Genomic DNA, 18,712 nt, shown 5'->3' on the forward strand with positions numbered 1-18,712 from the left:
TCATAAATTCATATTATGGAATTGCACTTAGAATTTTGGATGAAAGAACAGAAATACAGAATTAGGACAGTTTCAAATGTACCTGAGATACTTTCAAGCAGATTGATAATATTTTGTCTTGGTTAGAATCTAAGACACAAGCACTTTAAAATACCACTAGTGAAAATGTAAATACAGAAGGGAATCTGAAAGCATTTATGAGGTCAAGCGTAATGGTACACACCTAAAGGTTCTAGCACTCCAGAGGCAAAGGCAGGTGTATTTCTGTGAGTTTAAGGTCAGTCTTGTCTGAATAGTGAGTTCCAGTACAGCCAGAACTACATAATAGTAAGTCCTGTGTCTAAATAAATAAATAAATAGGAAAATATATCTTCATTTAGCCCTTCCATAAGTGATGACGTCTTCCTTCAATAAGTTCTTTCTCAGTATTGCTCTAGGAGCTACAAAACATGGAGAACGATACAAACTCCCTGTCTTCCCAGAAATGTACACTTTGGTACAAGGTATTAAAAGTTCACTGGATTTGGGAATGGAGAGATAGCTCAGCAAGTAAGAGAAGAGAAGACGAAGGTTCAACTCTCTGCACCCACATGGTGGCTCACAACTGTAACTCCAGTTCCAGGTGATCTGATGACTAGGTGACCACCAGGCACACATGTGGTACACAGAAATTTTTATGTATATTACTACATCTTTAAAAATTATATTTTAACTTAAAAATTGTTACTATATTTAAAAATTACTATTCTTTCTTGAGAAACAAAATGGAGTGCTTCGTGAACTTTTGTATCACCCTTGTGCAGACGCCATGCTAAGCTCCGTATTCTTCCTATCAGAGTATACTCACAGCTAAAAGGAATACCTCATTCTCTTAGAAATTAAGCTTTTCCACAGCAGTATTTCCAGATTTCACAAGGGCATTTCAACAATGATAGTTCTTTGCAATATTTCCACAGAAAAAGTGGGATTCTCCTCAAGGGCACTGGGTGATGAGTGACAGTGCACACAGTAAAAGGGCCATGGGTGGCTACAACCGGGAGGTGAGGTGACTGCTGAGGTCCATCTCCTGAAACTGCTTTTCCACATCATCTCCTTTCGCTCTGCTATGCTGTGTGCCCTGAAAGTGTGCAGCATCAGTATTTTCCTAGGGAGTAGGTGAGCAAGGACAACTTTTGTTTTCTATTTTACATAACTTTATTTAAAATTTTCTTCTTTTGCCATAGATACAGTTCTGAATACATTAAATGGGGAAGAGCTTCCAAATGAAAGTAAGAGGGAATAACTGATTCCCTGGGCTGGGGTGCTGTAGAGTGCTCACCAAGTGCATGAAGCCCTGGGCTCTATCTCTGGCCACATACAAACAGGTTGTGGTGGCCAAAGTGTATATTGCTAACAGTCAGGAAGTGGAAGCAGAGGATCAGAAATTCAGGGTCATCCTCAGCTACACAGTGTGTTGAAGGTCAACCTTACCCACAAGAATCTTTTTCAATAACAAAGCAAAAACAAAACAGATTGTGACAAACTTACTTGAACTCTAATTCTCAGACTCAGGATCCTAAATTAAATAGTATTTTGTTTAATTTGTGAGAATATGATTTAAGTGATTCCCTTCAAAAGGAGAATCCATGGCACTTCTTGGACGTCAGTAAGTTACTGAGGTTTGTTCACACCCACTCACAGTATCGGACTTTGCTGACTGTAGCTCGGTCCTCATCAACCTAAGCAGCTGAGCTCATACATTTCAGAACGGACATTTTACAAGTTTCTGGATGTTCCACGATCTACAAAGTCTTTAAGAGGGTTCACTGTGACCCACCTATGAGCCTGGTCCAGTCAGATGTAGAAGCCATTTTGGACACCATGACAGCATCCTACTCGCTTTTCTCTGCATCTGACCCGTGGGTTGAGCCCATTTTATTTTTATCTTATTTTGGTTTCAAGACCTGGAAGTCCTGGAACTCGCTGCATCAGTCTTAAACTCATGGATCTACCTGTCTCTGCTCGGATTAAAGTTGTGCACCATCACACAAGGCTTGAGCCAAATTTAAAGTCATTGCTTTATTTCTCATTGTAAAAATCAATATACATAAGCATAAAAGGCTAGGAAAAGAAATTTCCTAATCTTTACTGTCTCCACAACATTCTCTCCTGTTAACACTCTGAAGTGGTGGTAATTAGAGAAGCAATGGTGATTCCGGCTCTTCTCTTCCCATCCCACTATCCAAACAGACTATTGATGGCATATGCCATACATTGCTGATACATGTTCATGTGAGTAGAATTTTGACAAATTTTATTCATATGCATAAATCTAAGCTACCCAAAGAATACTGGTTTGAAATTGTTCTAAGCTGGGTGGTAGGGCACACACCTTTAATCCCAGAAATTGGGAGGCAGAGGTAGGTGATCTCTGAGTTGGAGGCTAGCCTGTTTTACAGAATGAATCCCAGGACAGCTAGGCTACAAAGAGACCTTGTCCGGGGTGGGGGGGGGGAGGAGAAAAGAGGGAGGGAGGGAGGGAGGGAGGGAGGGAGGGAGAAAGAGAGAAACAGAGAAAGAGAGAGAGAGAGATAGAGAGAGATTGCTCTAACACTCCAAGTTTTATTTTCAAGTGTAAAGCATTAGTCCTTCAAGTTCTATTTTATATTTGCATCAATATAAGGAACATCTGCTAAGATGCTTCTTATCTCTATCTCCTAGAATTTATTCATATCCTCGCTCATTTACTGATTTGGGAATGTGTTATAAAATATGCATGCAAAAGGAAGAGGCAACTGTGGGGGTTGTTTCTCTTCATCCTGGGTTCTGAGGATTGAATTCAGGTCAGTAGGCTTGGCAGCCTTTACCTATACTGAGCCAACCCAACTATTCTTGTTCAAACGTGTGTGTGTGTGTGTGTGTGTGTGTGTGTGTGTGTGAAGGGGAGATGGGAGGGAGGGAGAGGGAGAGGGAGAGGGAGAGGGAGAGGGAGAGGGAGAGGGAGAGAGAGAGAGAGAGAGAGAGAGAGAGAGAGAGAGAGAGAGAGAGAGAGAGATTAAATGCACTAAAGATAACCTCAGAGGTACCAGAAAGGGCTGATGTTGCATTAAGGGATAAAAACAAAGCACTCCATTTTGTATAATTCAACCAAAACAAGACCAAGTCTGAGTTCTCCATCTCTCTCCTTGAATCTTCCATCTGTCTGCACTTGTGGCTACTGGCCTATCTGTGTAGGGCTGCTGGTGTTGAATTATTGACACACACAAACAGAAAGCACAAGACAGGTATGAGGGATTTCTTACAGAAATCTTTAACAGGTTTTCAGAAAGGCATTATTTTACCAACCCCAACTCACTCGGACAAACAATGTCCATATGCTGTTGCCAACATTTAAGGTGAATATTTATTACATAAGATTGCTTCTGACTTACTGGCTGCTTTTAGCAAATAGTTACAATAGATACATACACACACACACACTATTCTGGGTCAGGGGCATGGAAGAGTACATAATTCAAGACTGAAGCCTTTAATTAGCTGTGGCTGTTCTTGCACTGGAAATCAAGGCAAGGTTTGTTATAATGCCAGTCTCTTCAAGGCAGGCTCAACTTCTGAGTACACAGTAGAACAAGAAGGATGTTAGTTGTTTTCCTTTGTTTTCTTGTTTGTTTTGTCAATTTGACCCAAGCTAGAGTCATTTGGTAAAAGGGAACCTCAGCTGAGAAGATGTCCCCATCAGAATATCTGTGTGCAGGCCTGTGGTGCATTTTCTTGATTAATGATTAATGTCCATGGGATCATCCCAAAGGGGTTGAGCAGCCTGGAGCAGTCTGGAGCAGCAAGCCTGTAAGCAGGGGTCTCTCACTTCAGCTCCCGCCTACAGACTTCTGCCTCCAGCTCCTGCCCTGGCTTCCCTCAGTGATGGAGTATGTCCTGAGAGTTGTAGGCTGAAATGAACATTTTCTTCCCCAAGGTGCTTTTGGTTGTGGTGTTTTTCCACAGCAATTAAAATCCTAACTTAAACGAAGATAAGCCTTACGTGATCTCAAGGTGTACATCAACTTGGCTGTAAGGTCCAGCAAAAGTTCAATCTTTTTAAATACAAGAAATATTTTCATAGACTTTCATCACTAAAGTAGTGTAGCATAATATTTTCCACAATAAATAAGTGAAGTGTAGTAAACACTCAGTTCAGTCACACTCAGTGACACCTAGGTAGAAAGACAGCCTCATTCTTTCCTACTCACTCACGGCAGACTGACAAGCTCTGACTAGAGAGAGCACTTTACCTTGTGTACTCTTCTTGTAACTGACCAGGGTCAGGTGGGAAAAATTTTACTGCCAGGCGAAGCACCACATTCTTTGGCTCTATAAAAACAAAATAAATAAAATTTCACAGATAAGGTTAATCTCCATATTTATTTTCTTTCTATAATAAAATCAAGAGACTTCCTACACACACATTTATAAGCCCCTAACTACCAGTCATGTGTATGGGGGAATTTCAATACTTTGCTTTAAGCAGAGACTATTTGGGAGCATTCTTTAGTAGGTGGGAAATTACACATTAAAACTTTTAAATTAATGCCAGGCATGGTGATCTCTGTGAGTTTAAGGCCAACCTGGTCTATAAATCAAGTACTAGGTCATCTGGAGTTATATATTAAGACCCTGCCTCAAAAAAAAAGACAAAAAATTTGGTGGAAAGGGTATAATGAGTTGGTAGAGTTTGTGTTTAGAATGCACAAGGCACTAGGTTCCATCCCAAGATCACATAAAAGCCAGGTGTGCTGCATATGCCTATAATTCCAGCATGGAGAAGTAGAGGCAGAAGGGCCAGAACTTCAAGATCATCCTTGGATACACAGTTAATTTGAGGTCAGCATAGATTATATGGGACATTTCCAAAAAGTACAATTAAATTATATGCAGGTGTGGTGATTCATGGTTGTAATCCATGGGGAAGCGGAGGCAGTAGGATCTCTGGGCATTGGGAGCAATCCCAGGCTACACAGTAAATCTGAGGTCAGTCTGGGTTAGAGTAAAACCCTGTCCCTAAAAACAAAAGCAATATCAACAACAACTTAAAGAACAAATCTGAGGTCAGGAGTGGGGGTGCATTCCAGTACTTAGGAAGCTAAAGCAGGAGATCATGAGTTCAAGACCAGTCTGAGCTACAAAGAGGGACTTTGCCTTGAAAACATCCAAATACATAAATAAATATATTTCAGGAGAAATTACATTAAGATCAGTCTGGTCACTGAAATATAACCATGCTGTATAGTTTTTAGGGGACAAAGAACAGCCTTTTTGTCTCAGCACAACAGTCACTTCCATGTGTTCTTTTTTCCTTAATGTACTTGCAAAAAAAAGGTATAATCAATGCTGTGCATGATAGCATGTGCTTGTAATCCTATCAGCTGAGAGGCTGATGCAGGAGGATTGTGAGTGCAAGGGCAGCTTGGAATATACGCAAAGAATCTGCTCCTCTTCTTATAACCAAAACGCAACCAAGAAAACAAACAATCCTCAAACCAAAAAGGTTGTTTTGTCAGGTGTAGAAGTGCTTTCCTGTGCGCGCACATGCGCGCGCGCGCGTGTGTGTGTGTGTGTGTGTGTGTGCGTGCCCAGCATGCCTGCATGGTGCCATTCAAAGCTGACATTGACGCCAGGCAGTGGTGGCGCACGCCTGTAATCCCAGCACTCTGGGAGGCAGAGGCAGGCAGATTCTGAGTTCGAGGCCAGCCTGGTCTACAGAGTGAGTTCCAGGACAGTCAGGCTATACAGAGAAACCCTGTCTCAATAAATAAATAAATTAATTAAAAAAAAAAAGCTGACATTGGAGCTGTAGGCCATAAGGATGCTGGGGGCCAACCAAGCCTTGGTCCTGCAAGAGCCATTTCTCTAGTCCTCCAAAAAGAAGTTTCTTAAAAGAGGCATTGTGGGGCTGAAGAGATGGCTCAATGGTTAACAGCATGGGCTGCTCTTCCAAAGATCCTGGCACCCACAGAGCAGCTCACAATTGTCTGTAACTCCAGTTTCAGAGTATCTGACACTATCTCATAGACATTACATATAAACAAAATACCAATGTACAAAAAATAAAAATAAATTAAAAAAAACAAAGGCTACACAGAGACCCTGTCTTAAACAATAACAAAACCCCCAAACCAAAAACAAAAAAGAGACATTCTGATGTCTCTTCAAAACCTAGAAAGAAACTTTTTACCCTACATATTAACCCAAAATTAAGGTACCAAGGAACAAATTGTATGACTTTCAAATTTAAGGTAAGTTATCTAGGATGATCTGAGCTAAATCTAATATCCTTATGCTTGTTTATTATAGTTTAAAACCAACCATAAAGTAACTTCGAGTTTATCTATTGTGACTATGTTACTACCTATACCAAGTAGTGACAGTAACTGTAAGCACATCTAATTTACTATCCTGGAATAGGCACCTTAAGTAAGTAAGGTTTTAAAGGGTTGAATAAGGTACTTACTTCGCACTTGCCTAATGATGGGCTTCATAGGTTCAAGCCAAATCTAAAGAAGGTTTTTAACAGAAGAGAATAAATTATTAAATAAGTTCTTCATTTAGTAAGTTGCAAAATACAAAATATTAAGAAATTTTAAAAGTCGGGCAATGGTGGCACACGTCTTTAGTCCCAGCACTTGGGAGGCAGAGGCAGGAAGATTTCTGAGTTCAAGGCCAGCCTTGTCTACAGAGTGAGTTCCAGGACAGCCAGGGCTACACAGAGAAACCTTGTCTCAAAAAAACCAAAAACCAACCAACCAACCAAAGAAACCCCCCCCCCCCCAAATACGAAAATTTATGACAGGCTATTTTATTCTACTATCCTCTTAGACATTAATCATATCTTAACAAACTGTACAAGAAGTTCAGCAGTGCCTGCTTCAAGAGTTAGCCTTGATTCACTAAGTCTATAGCATTAATTTGGGTAACTACAGGCTCAAGCAGAGCTGTTGTGGGCAAACAACAAACTCCAGCAACCCAGGGCTGCTGACTGGAAGGTGCCTGCTGCCATACCAGAGCAGACAAACTCCAAACTCCAGAAACACAGGGCTGAGGCCCGGACAGAGCAGAATGAAGACAAAGAGCTGTTACAGCTTTTGTTTTTAAAACAGTCACATCTATAAATATTAAAAGCTACACATTTTACATGTTGTTTAATAAGTAAAATAATGCATCATTAGTTCACTTGGCTCAAATTTGACTGGAACACATTTCAGATCTAGCAGGATGTATTTGTTGCCATGGCAACTCAGGTTTTCTTGGCACAGGTACTAATGGGTAGAATGAGTTTAGGAAAGATATGTATGCGTTTAGGCTTAAAGGCAGGAATGTTACCCATAGGTGAAAATCAAGTACTTCAATAGCGTAATGTGTTACTTATCAGACATCTTGTTTATATCATGATAGTAGGGCCTAAAAGGCTTTTTGCAATTGTGGTGGATGCCATAATTACTCTAGAGAACAGTCAGACCCAGTGTCCAAAAGCAAATCAAAAGCACATACCCAGTAGGACTGGACGTTCTTGAACTCCAGACCAAAGTAGTCACATTCAATCAGATTCAAATGCTTCCACACTTGTGTCAGTAAGACCTGTCCATCACACTTAGGCTGCAGGGAGACAGGTGAGAAAAAGCTCACTCATTAGGTGGAAAACAACAAAGGTTTGTGAAAACTGGCATAAAGTTACATGTTTCACATAAAGTTTTATTGAATTACTTGCCTCGTTCTGCCTTCCTTTATATAAAATTCAAACAAATTCACAAACCGCAGGGCGGTGGTGACCACACACCTTTAATCCCAGCACTTGGGAGGTAGAGGCAAGTGGATTTCTGAGTTTGAGGCCATCCTGGTCTACAGAGTGAGTTCCAGGACAGTCAGGGCTACACAGAGAAATCCTGTCTTGAAAAAACAAAACAAAACAAAACACACACACACACACACACACACACACACACACACACACACCACACAACCATCACATGGCAAATAATGGATCTTGAGCTTAGAAACTGATAAACTACATGTACAAATACTGTCATATTCTTTGTCCTAGTCAGATTTCTTTGTAATTTTAGACCACAGCAACCATTTTCAATCTCAGTTAACATTTTATCAAATAACATATCAATATAATTTACCAATAAAAAGCAGTATTCCAAAGTCTATTTATACAGGGTTGCAGTAAGAAATTTAATATTTGATAATACTTTCACATGCTGTGTATTCCAGACTGTCCTGGAACTCACTTTGCAGACCAGGCTGGCCTCAGACTCAAGAGATCCACCTGCTTCTGCTTCCCCAGTGCTGCAACTAAAGGCGTGCACCACTACCACTTGCCTGAAAAACTTTTGATTAGAGAGATGTTGAACAAATTATAATGATCTAGAATCATACCAAATTAATATAATTTATCTTCCATCTACACATAAGCTGAATGAAAAAAGCAAATAGAGCTTAGTGGTTAATAAATTAATCCCAGGATAAATTAAAACAGCAGATTTCATTTATCATAGAGGACCAGCAGACACATCTGTGAGGCCCTTCTGCCTAGTGCTGAGGAAACTATATGTAAGTCTTTGAGGGGAGAGCCGGTGCATGAGCCATGGTGCTACATTTGGATGTCAGAGGACAGCTTTCCAGAGGTGACTTTCTTGGTTCACCTATGCATGGCTTTTGTGGGCTCCAGGGATTGAACTTAGGTCATCGGACTCAAGGCTGCCTTTCTGCCCTATTTGAAAAAACTGGGGGTACGGGAAGCATGCTGTTGCACACCTCTGTTCCCAGCCCTTGGGAGACAGGCTGCCTGCCGTCTATGAGCTGGAGGCCAGCCTGTTCTATGTTGTAAATTCCAAGCAAGCCAGGGTCACACTGTAAGATTGTTGTCTCAAAAACCAAACAAGGAAAGTCTTCAATATTATAAATTTATATTGTATCCCTTGAGGAGAAAATATGTAAATAAGTTGCAATGTTCATTATGTATCTATAAGTCCTGCAAGGTTCAGTTTTCCATATGGGCACTCTCATAGACAGCTCAGAGCTAATTATTGAAGGACACATTTAGTAGAGGGTTGACCAAATGAGTAACAGTAGCAAGGTATGGTGGCTCATGGCCATAATTTTAGCACCTGGGGAAGCTGAGCCAGGAAACCTATTGAGTCTGAGGTTAGCCTGGCATACACAGTGAGTTCCCAGGTGAGGTTGTGCTCCAGAGAGCTTGGCTCGCTCAAAACAAACAAACAAACAAAAACCCCAATAAGTTGTAACACAACCATAATGAAAGAGAACCCAGAATCTATATACTATGGAATAAAGTCCAAAGGAAAAAAAGATCAATTGGAAAATTAAAGGTCTCTGTGTTCACACAGTCCATAGAATACATGAAGGCTGCACACCAAATCTTTAAGAAAATTAACATTATTACACTGGAGAGAGGCAGTAAGAAGGAAGGGTTTATTTGCTTATTCTTGTGATGCTGGATCCAATGGCATGAACAATCTTTTCTTCATAAGAACATACAGGAGGAGGAGAGGAGAATCTGTAGTGTCCAAAAGCACAGCATGCTCCAGATGTTCTGTGTGACCACTGTGGTTATTCTCTTAGGAGGGAAAAATCATTGAAGGAACAAACCTCTGAAATTTCTAATGGAAAAAATACACTGGATACCTTAAAAGAGGACTACAGAGTGAACTTGAAAGTCTTTGGGGGGGGGCAATAAGGTCTCACTATATAGCTCTACATGGACCTTGTTATAGACCAGGTTGGCCTAGAACTCAAGAGAGATTGCTCTGCCTGTGCATCTCGAGTGCTCAGATTAAATGCATATGTCACCCGACTCCATTTTTGTTTTTTGGTTTTATGTAGCCCTGAGTGGCCTGAAACTTGCTATGTGGATCAAGCTGGCTTTAAAACTAGAGACCCAAGTGGAGGCTCAAGCATTTAATCCCAGCACTTGGGAAGTGGACACAGGTGGACCTCTGAGTTCGAGGCCAGCCTGGTTCACAGAGTGAGTTCTAGGATGGGGTTAGGGGTGGTGATGGTTTACACAAAGAGGCCTTGAAAAAATGAAAACAAAACAAAAACCCAGAGATTCAAATACAATTTTTTACTTATTCTTTGAGAATTTCATATATATGGGCTGGAGATGGCTCAGTGGCCAAAAGGCTCTTGCCACCAAGCCTGACAACCTGAGTTGGTCCCCAGAATCAGCATGGTGGAAGGAGAAAACCTTGTCCTCTGACCTCTCCATGTAAGCTGTGGCACAAGTACAGCCCCTACCCCAATAAACAAAGACTTCCCAATTTATCATTCCCCCTTGACACCATTTCTTTCTACTTGTGTAACCCACTGGGCCCAGTCAGTACTGACTGTGTATGCACAGATGGATGATCTGGCTGCATGTGAGTTCCTGGGGCCATGCTCTCCCCAGAGGACAGTGATTCACTGCCCTCCCACCATTATCAGTCCTGGCCTTATTATAGATACATTTATGAATAACAGAAGACCAAATCTTACAGGTAAGTCACCTGACATCTTTTACCACCTCACAGGGAGAACTCACTGATGTGATGACTTCTCTGAGGTTTGCCACTGCTGTGACCTGATAAAATACCCCATGGCCCATAAACCCACCCATCTATATTTCTCCATCCCCCTGGCGTCATTAAACAGATGGAAGTCAAGGCAGCTATGGGATGTTTGCTACAACAGCAGCCAAGTCTACTAGGTTATAGCACACTCCAGGAAGCCTCTCAGAAGCTGCTCTGTTGGTCACCTCCATCCACTTCACTAGGATAACCATATGGGAGTACACTCTCTTCTAGCTCTCCTGTTTCCAGAGTTGATCAAGTTCAAGACTGGGCGTGAGATGGGGGTGGGGAGGTTAGGTACACCCAAATTCCTTTCCCCTTCATTCTGTCAGCATGGCTCCTCTGACAATCTAAAACAAAGTCAGGTACTTATGTGGCCCTGTGAGTCCCAGTCAGTTTTACCTTTCATACTATTTGGTAATGACTCTGTCCGTATGGATATTACACTGATGTCTGCCTATTTGACAGTTCTTTCTTCTAGACAGCCAATCTGAAGGGCAGGTACCTGGTCTGTGTCTCTAGACCTAGAATGTGGTAAGCACATTGCAAATGGCAACTCCTAAAATATACACAGCTGTTAAGACTCTGATGGCAGTTGTTGAGTCCGAGTTGAGTCTTATTTGGCAATTCAACTCAGCCCCTCCCCTTCTTCTACTGCCTGGCCACACTCTGGGCCAAGCAGAGTAGTGTGGCCTGGGCTTGCCAACCAGACTTACATGTTAGGCCCATGCCACTACACAGGCACATAGGAGCACACTCAAGATGCACCTTAATATCCAGCTAAGTAACAAAGAAATTTCATATCTTTCTTGTCATTGAAATCAGACCAGAGTCCCAAAAGTACTCCCATATTCAGAGCCACAAAGAAACATTTCCAAAAATGTGTACGTTTCTTCAAAGCATGAGTCAAGGTAGCATTTCCAAATCCCAAACACATACAAACATATCCTCACATAAAAACTTAAATTTATGGATACTAATTAAAATATCCTTAGCAAAATGCAGGCAAATACAAGTCAGTAACAATTAAGAGTATAATAACGATGCAAAGTTTATTCAAAACATATAATTTAGTACGGTATTATATCATTAGACTTGTGGAGAAGAAAAAGAAATCCTAGGACAGGGTGGCAAGATGGCTTATTGGATAAAAGTATGAAACTATGTTAACTTCCACTGTGTAAACTGGATCTCACAGTGCAAGAACAGAACTGACTTCCTCTTACCTCCATACACATGTAGCCCTAGATGGCTGAGAGGAAAACCTTGATCTCCTGAGCATCACCTCAGTGCTGGGATTGCAGGTTCACACCACCACATGCTTTTCAATTTCTAGTCTTGATATAAATTCTGCTGTGCTCACTTTGTTTTGTTTGTTTGTCTATGTAATCCCGGCTGCCCTGGAATTTGCTATGTAGACTAGGTTAGCCTCAAGCTCAGAAGCCATCTTGTTTCTCTCTGCCTACTAAGTGCTAGTTGCTTGTTTGGGTTTTGAGACTAAATATCACTATATATTAAAGACTTACCTCAGATTTGCATTAATTCTCTTGCCTCAATGTCACAAATGCTAGGTTTACAGGTGTATGTCACCATTCTTGGCACACTCTTCATATTATCTTTTTTTAAAAAAAATTCTTTTTATTCTATGTTCATTGGTGTTTTGCTTGCATGTGTGTCTGTGTGAGGGTTCCCTGGAACTGGAGGTACAGACAGTAACTGCCATGTGGGTGCTGGGAATTGAACCGGAGTCCTCTGGAGAACAGCCAGTGCTAAACTATCTCTCCAGCCCCTTCTTAACATACTATCTTCATTTTTTTTTTTTTAAGATTTAGAAGCAGGCAAATCTCTGAGTTTGAAACCAGGCTGGTCTACAAGAGTGAGTTCCAGGAAAACTGTGTCTTGAAAATCACTAAACAATCAAACAAAAGATATATTTATTATCCTATTTTGTCTATGACTGCATATTTGATGCCCACTGCATGAGTATTGGGTGAATGCTGAGGTCAGAGGAGAGCACAGAAGCCCTGAAGCTGGAGTTAAAGAGAGTTATAAGTAGCCATATGGATGCTGTGAACTGAACGTGGGTCTTCTGCAAGACTAGTAGGTGTTCTTAATGGCAGAGCCATTACTGCAACCCCATCTTGAGACAATTCCTATGTGAAATCAGTGCTGCTGGTGATAAAAATGAAAGACTGTGAACGTACCAGGCAGGCATTGTATCACTAAGCTAAATGCTCAGCCTGATACAAAACCTGCAGGGTTTTGAGTGGGGGTGGTGAGGCAGGGTCCCACACTACATAACTTACATGGCTAGCCTAGACCTCTTCAAGTAGGCTAGGCTGGTCTTGAGCTTGCAGTGGTCTTTTAGCTGCTGCCACTTGGTGGCTAGATGACACATGCAGAAAAACTGACTATAATTTAGAACAGACTAAAAGAAATAACTACATTTTTAGAAACAAAAAAGTGAACAAGGTCACTGAGTCTATAATGTCATTCACTGTATCTACTGCTTCTTGATTTGACTTTATTATTGACTTTATTAGTGTTGAAGTCTCTGTTCAACAGTCTTCGTCCTGTTCTTTGCTCGTTCCTTTCCCGCACACTCACTGTATTGGTAGGTGCTCTGACGCTGGGTACAGTATATTCCGTTACAATTCCAGATTGACCCAAGCCTTCCTCCAGCATCACAGAATGACCCTCTGTTTTCCTGCAGATAGTTGGCTTTGTCTGGCAAGAACCGCCTCTTCTTTCTTCTTGTTAACATTTTCATGCCATACCACATTTTGGCCTTTAACCATCTCTCAATTGAAATGGCATGTTTCTTGTAGTCAGTATAAAACTGGGCCTTACAAATTCAACTCAATTCCTACAAATATTCTAATGGATCTTTTCATATAAATAGGAAAATTCCAGACTTTGTGTTTATTCATAAAACATTTCATATTACCCAAACAATCTTGACAATAAAAATAAAGTTGGGTATACCATACTTCCAGATTTTAGATTACTATAAAACAATATAGTACCAGCATTAATCTATACACAAACCAGCAAAGTATCTATACACAAACCAGAATAAAAATAAGCAATTAAGTCAACTAATTTTTGTCAAGAAGACACAATAGGAAAGAATAAAGTCTTTAATAAATGACACTGGGAAAATGGAATAACCATATGCTGAAGAAACTGGACCCTTACCTAATAATGACATAAACAAGTCAATTCAAAACTGATCAAAGACTTAACATATCTGACTTGAAAACATCAAAGTTTAGAAGCAAGACCTAGTGTAGTTTACCCAGAGCTCAGCACACATCTTAAAACTGGAATATGGAGGTAGAGGCAAGATGATTACCACAAATGCAAAGCTATCACGGTTTAGAGTGAGTAGTAGCCCAGCCTCACAGCTGCTCCCACTCCACAAAAACCAACAAAATTTCCTGGAATTAAATGAGAAGGCTGCTTAACATTGGCCTTGATTTATTTGGATCTCATTCCAAAAGCAAAAACAGACAAGTGGGACTACACCATTTGAAACACTTTTGCAGAGCAGAGGAAATTATGAAAAAGAAAATTTAGCATGCTGTGTGTGAGAAAATCATGCAAACCATGTGACAAGAAGCGATTCTTCAACATATATAAGCAACTTGCACAACTCTAGAACAAGAAACCCCAGACAAAACAACAACTACAACAGAAAGGATAGAGGCCCTAGACATTTTTCCTAAGAATATGCAAAGATAGCCAGCCCACTGGGTATGTCTCCAAGGGACAGTGCGTGTCTAGCATGTGCAAGGCCCTAAGTTGGATGCTTTGTACCTGGAAAAGAAAAGGGAAGGGAAAGGAGGAGGAGGAGATGGAGGAGAAGGAGAAGAGGAGGAAGAGAAGAAAGAAGACAACACCACCACTGACAGAGAGTGTAAACATATAAAAGGAGGCTTAATAAGCTCAGACTTAAAAATATGAAAATAAAAATTACACTTACCATCACTCCCTGCCCCAGTGTATATGACCGGCAAACTGTGGAGTCTCAGAGTACACAGTGTTGGGCAATACTGGAAACAAACTTGTTCGTGGGGTGCTGCCAAGCACACAGCAACCGCAAGTGGAAATGTTGTGGGTTGTCTGGATGCTGTTTGAATTCTGATGTTAATTCTGGTTCCTCAAGAGGGTGTGCCCCCCCCCCCCAGGCGAGCAGTCAATCATACTCAAGTGATAATCCACTCATAGTGGATTCTTTGGTAACAACAAGCATGTATAGGTCTGCCTTACATTGTGTAGTTGAGCTGCATTTGTCGGGACTCCATAGAGAGAAACCAAACAACTACTGGTAGCATGGTGTGGTTTCTTTCTGTTTCTGGGGACTCAGGCTGATTGGCAGTGTGATGTCTCCAGAGACAGACACACAAGCTAAGGCTAGACTGGTGGGGGACATGTGATGTTTGGAGGGATAAATAGAACATGATGGACAGTGAAGGAGGCTGATCACAGCTTGCTTATAGAGCTAGCCGTGCAATGCTTGTGACGTGTCTTTGCTGATCTTCACTTCCCCAAGAGAGGGACAGCTGAGAACTTCTCCTGTTGTCCCTCCTGCCAAGGAGGAGGCTTGGCTGTCTCTGCTAGGTAGTACCTCTGCCACTGATTGTTTTCTATCCTGACTCTACCAAACTGGAGCCTCTGCTAAACCTGTGAACTGAGCTGCTGATTTCCAGACAGCACAGACAGGAGTTGCTCCAAAGAACCTTTCTAAATAGGTCCACTTTCCCCCATATCCTTTCTTTTCCACTACCTCTGGTGGGGGCTAGGCTACAGGGAGGTTAAAACATCTGTACTGGATGGTTTTGTGTTTCAACTTGACACAGGCTGGAGTTATCACAGAGAAAGGAGCTGTGTTGGGGAAGTGCCTCCATGAGATCCAGCTGTAAGGCATTTTTTCAATTAGTGATCAAGGTGGGAGGGCCCCTTGTGGGTGGTGCCATCCCTGGGCTGGTATTCTTGGGATCTATAAAAGAACAGGCTGAGCAAGCCAAGGGAAGCAAGTCAGTGAGGAACATCCCTCCATGGTTTCTGCATCAGCTCCTGCTTCCTGACCTGCTTGAGTTCCAGTCCTGACTTAATTTGCTTATGAACAGCAACCTGGAAGTGTAAGCTGAATAAACCCTTTCCTCCCCAACTTGCTTCTTGGTCATGATGTTTGTGCAGGAATAGAAACCCTGACTAAGACAGCATTTAAGAACCATCATTAAAAATAAGGTTTGAAAAAAATTAAAGTGACCCCAAAATTAAAGTGGGGCCCAGGCTGGGACTGGCCAACATCTTAGAAGTACTTTGCAAGTATAAAATCATGCATGAAAACAGTCAGCAGGGGGCTGCTTGACAAAATCTGAACATTGAGACCAGACTTGCTGGGCACAGTAAAAGGACTAAGGCTGCTCCCTGCATACTGAAATGGAAGTCTCTGCAGAGCACAATGTTAGAGGAAAAAAAGCAACAGGACTTTCTTTGGGCTCAAATTTTCAGATTTTAAGAATAGATGGTCATTTGACATGGTTGTTTCTGGGCCTGCATGATGAGGCAGGACCAATGTGGCTCATGGAGACAGGAAATGAGGAAGGCAGGCATAGGAACAAGATACACCCTTCAAAGACATGCTCAGGCACCCAACTTCCTACAACTAGGTTCTATTTCCAAATATCGCAAACAGCTACAATGGACTAATCAATGAATTAGTCCACTGAGAAAGTCGGCACTTTCATAATCAAGTAGCCTTTCTGTATTGCCATCTGCCCGGGACCAAGCCTCTTACAAATGAGCCTGTTTGGGAGATGGCCTGTTTCTGAACCAAACATCTGGTAAAGGCAATGAAAAATCAATAAGCAGACTCTCTCCCTGGTCCTCTGACTCATGGGTGTACTGCCAGCCATCTCCAAACTGTACCAGCAACTGTCCTTGCTGAGAGAGAGCTGGTAACCCCTGATGACAGGGTGTTCCTAGGTATTGTCTGGCCCCTGTGTTTAACAACAAGGGCAAGTTTCACTGTATACTCATGAGACAAGCTTTGAAGCTACATTCTTGGTTCCTATTGGTGTTTGAGTGTTGGTTTTGTTTGTTTGAAGATTAAATGCTATTCTAATCCTGTTGCTGGTTTTTTTGTCCGCTTGATACAAGCTAGAGTCATTTTGGGAAGATCTTTGAGCAAGCACTGGGCTATTTTCTTGATTATTATCATTAATAATTAATGTTATTGTGGGCAGTGCCACCCCTGGAGAGATGGTCCTGAATTGCACAAGAGAGCCTTAAGCAAGCCACAGGGAGCAAGCCAGTAAGTAGTATTCCTCCATTGTCTCTGCTTCAATTTCTGCTTCCAGGTTCCTACTTTGAATTCTTGCCCTGACTTCCTTCAATGTTAGACTGCGATGTGGACATGTAAAAGAAATATGCTCTTTTCCCCCTGCGTTACTTTTAGCTCTTTTAGTTACTTTTAGCGTTACCTTTGGCTCTTTATCACTGCCATAGAAACCCTAACTAAGCCAGCCTGAAAGGGCTTTATGGACATTTAATGAAATAACAGGAAATAAGGCTTTGTACCATGCTAGGGACAGGTCTCCAAGCCAAAAACCAATGTATACCAAATTTACCCAGACAGCATCATGGGGCATCAGAAAGCTTCTGCCTATACACATACTGAGAACTTGTACCCTTCCTGTATAGATTCACATAGGCAGCTACCTTTTCACTGAGGGTCTGCTAAGGGGAGAAGACAACCCAGGGCTTGATCCCTTGATTATTCGATGGATTCACATAGTCAAAATGACATTTCATAACTTCCTCCTCCTTCCTACCTACACATGTGCACAGTAGGTGCTATAGATGTGGCTCAGAGCTAGAATGCTTGCCTGCTATGTGCAAGGCCCTGGATTAGATATCCAACATGAGGGAAAAAAATATAAAACAGAACTGACATCATCCACAGACACTCAGATGAAGAGAAACCTGTTGTCACAATGGCAAACCACTTGACAATACAGTCACCCAGAGCAGAATACAACATGAGAACCACAAGGTAAGAAGCACAGCGTCCTGTCCAGTGGTTTGTTTTTTTGATGAAAATATTTTATCTTTATTATAATATGCTTTAATTTTTTATAGATTTTAAAAATTTTACGTGATTTTTATATTTTTTTATTTTATGCATGTATATATAAGATTTGTGTATCTGGTTCCCATGGAAGTTAGCAGAGGGTCTCAGATTCCCTGGAGCTGGAGTCAGACATGATCATTATCCACTTGGTGGGCACTAGGATCTAAGCTCAGGTCTCCCAGCAGGAGCAATGAGGCTTCGTAACCACCACACAATCTCTCTAGCCTGACACATATTTTAAAGATGAGAAACTATGAGAATATTTTTCAGCATTACTTTCCAAATAAGTTTAATAGGTGTATTCTCTTAATTTTTCCAGGGGCCTAATCACCTGAAGTATAGCTTATTAAGTGTCATGATAAGCTCTGTTTTTAGAGTTATACACATCTGTCATCCACCCATTTCATGTGTGTGTGTGTGTGTGTGTGTGTGTGTGTGTGTGAGAGAGAGAGAGAGAGAGAGAGAGAGAGAGAGAGAGGGAGAGGGAGAGAGAGAGAGCGAGCTCACACATGCCATCGTGCACCCACACAAGTGAGTGAAAAGCCCTGAGAGTCAGCCCTCAACACCCTTGTTTGAGGCAGGATCTCTCCTGCTGGTTGGCTGCTATGGTTTGTATTCCAAGCTCACTGGCACAGGAGCTTCCAGGGGATTCTCCTGCTTCTGCCTAACGCTTCACTCACTGTAGAGTGCTAGGGTTGCAGATAAGATCTCCTGGGAAGGCTTTGACACTGGTTCTGGGGATCTGAACTTGGGTTATTTTGCTTGTATAGTTAAGTGCTTTAACATCCACTGAGCCATCTCTCCAGCCTCCATGTGCCCATTTTTACCTTTCACATATTCTGTAGTAATAGTTTATGTTCTGTTCCTAAAATTGAGGAAATTCAGTTTCAGTTAGGCAGTAATTGCCCATCCCCAAAGCAATGACTGGGTGAAACAATCTTCTCCAGGAGATGAAGTAAAAAGGCCA

The 18,712-nt window shown here is 41.6% G+C and overlaps 1 protein-coding gene and 1 pseudogene across 1 annotated transcript in view; both read right to left on the reverse strand.

Moving 5' to 3' along the window:
* Nucleotides 1-18,712, reverse strand: part of Farp2 (FERM, ARH/RhoGEF and pleckstrin domain protein 2) — a 107,336-nt gene that overhangs the window by 53,339 nt on the left and 35,285 nt on the right. The window contains exons 3-5 of the mRNA XM_052193764.1: nucleotides 7,522-7,626; nucleotides 6,485-6,527; nucleotides 4,269-4,347 (exon numbers count right to left, since the gene is read on the reverse strand). Of these exons, the coding sequence (XP_052049724.1) occupies nucleotides 4,269-4,347; nucleotides 6,485-6,527; nucleotides 7,522-7,626 (227 nt within the window). The remainder of the gene's footprint in view (nucleotides 1-4,268; nucleotides 4,348-6,484; nucleotides 6,528-7,521; nucleotides 7,627-18,712) is intronic.
* LOC127693110 (uncharacterized) lies at nucleotides 759-859 on the reverse strand (annotated as a pseudogene).

Source organism: Apodemus sylvaticus, chromosome 9 (assembly GCF_947179515.1).
Source record: "Apodemus sylvaticus chromosome 9, mApoSyl1.1, whole genome shotgun sequence".
NCBI classification, from domain to species: domain Eukaryota; kingdom Metazoa; phylum Chordata; class Mammalia; order Rodentia; family Muridae; genus Apodemus; species Apodemus sylvaticus.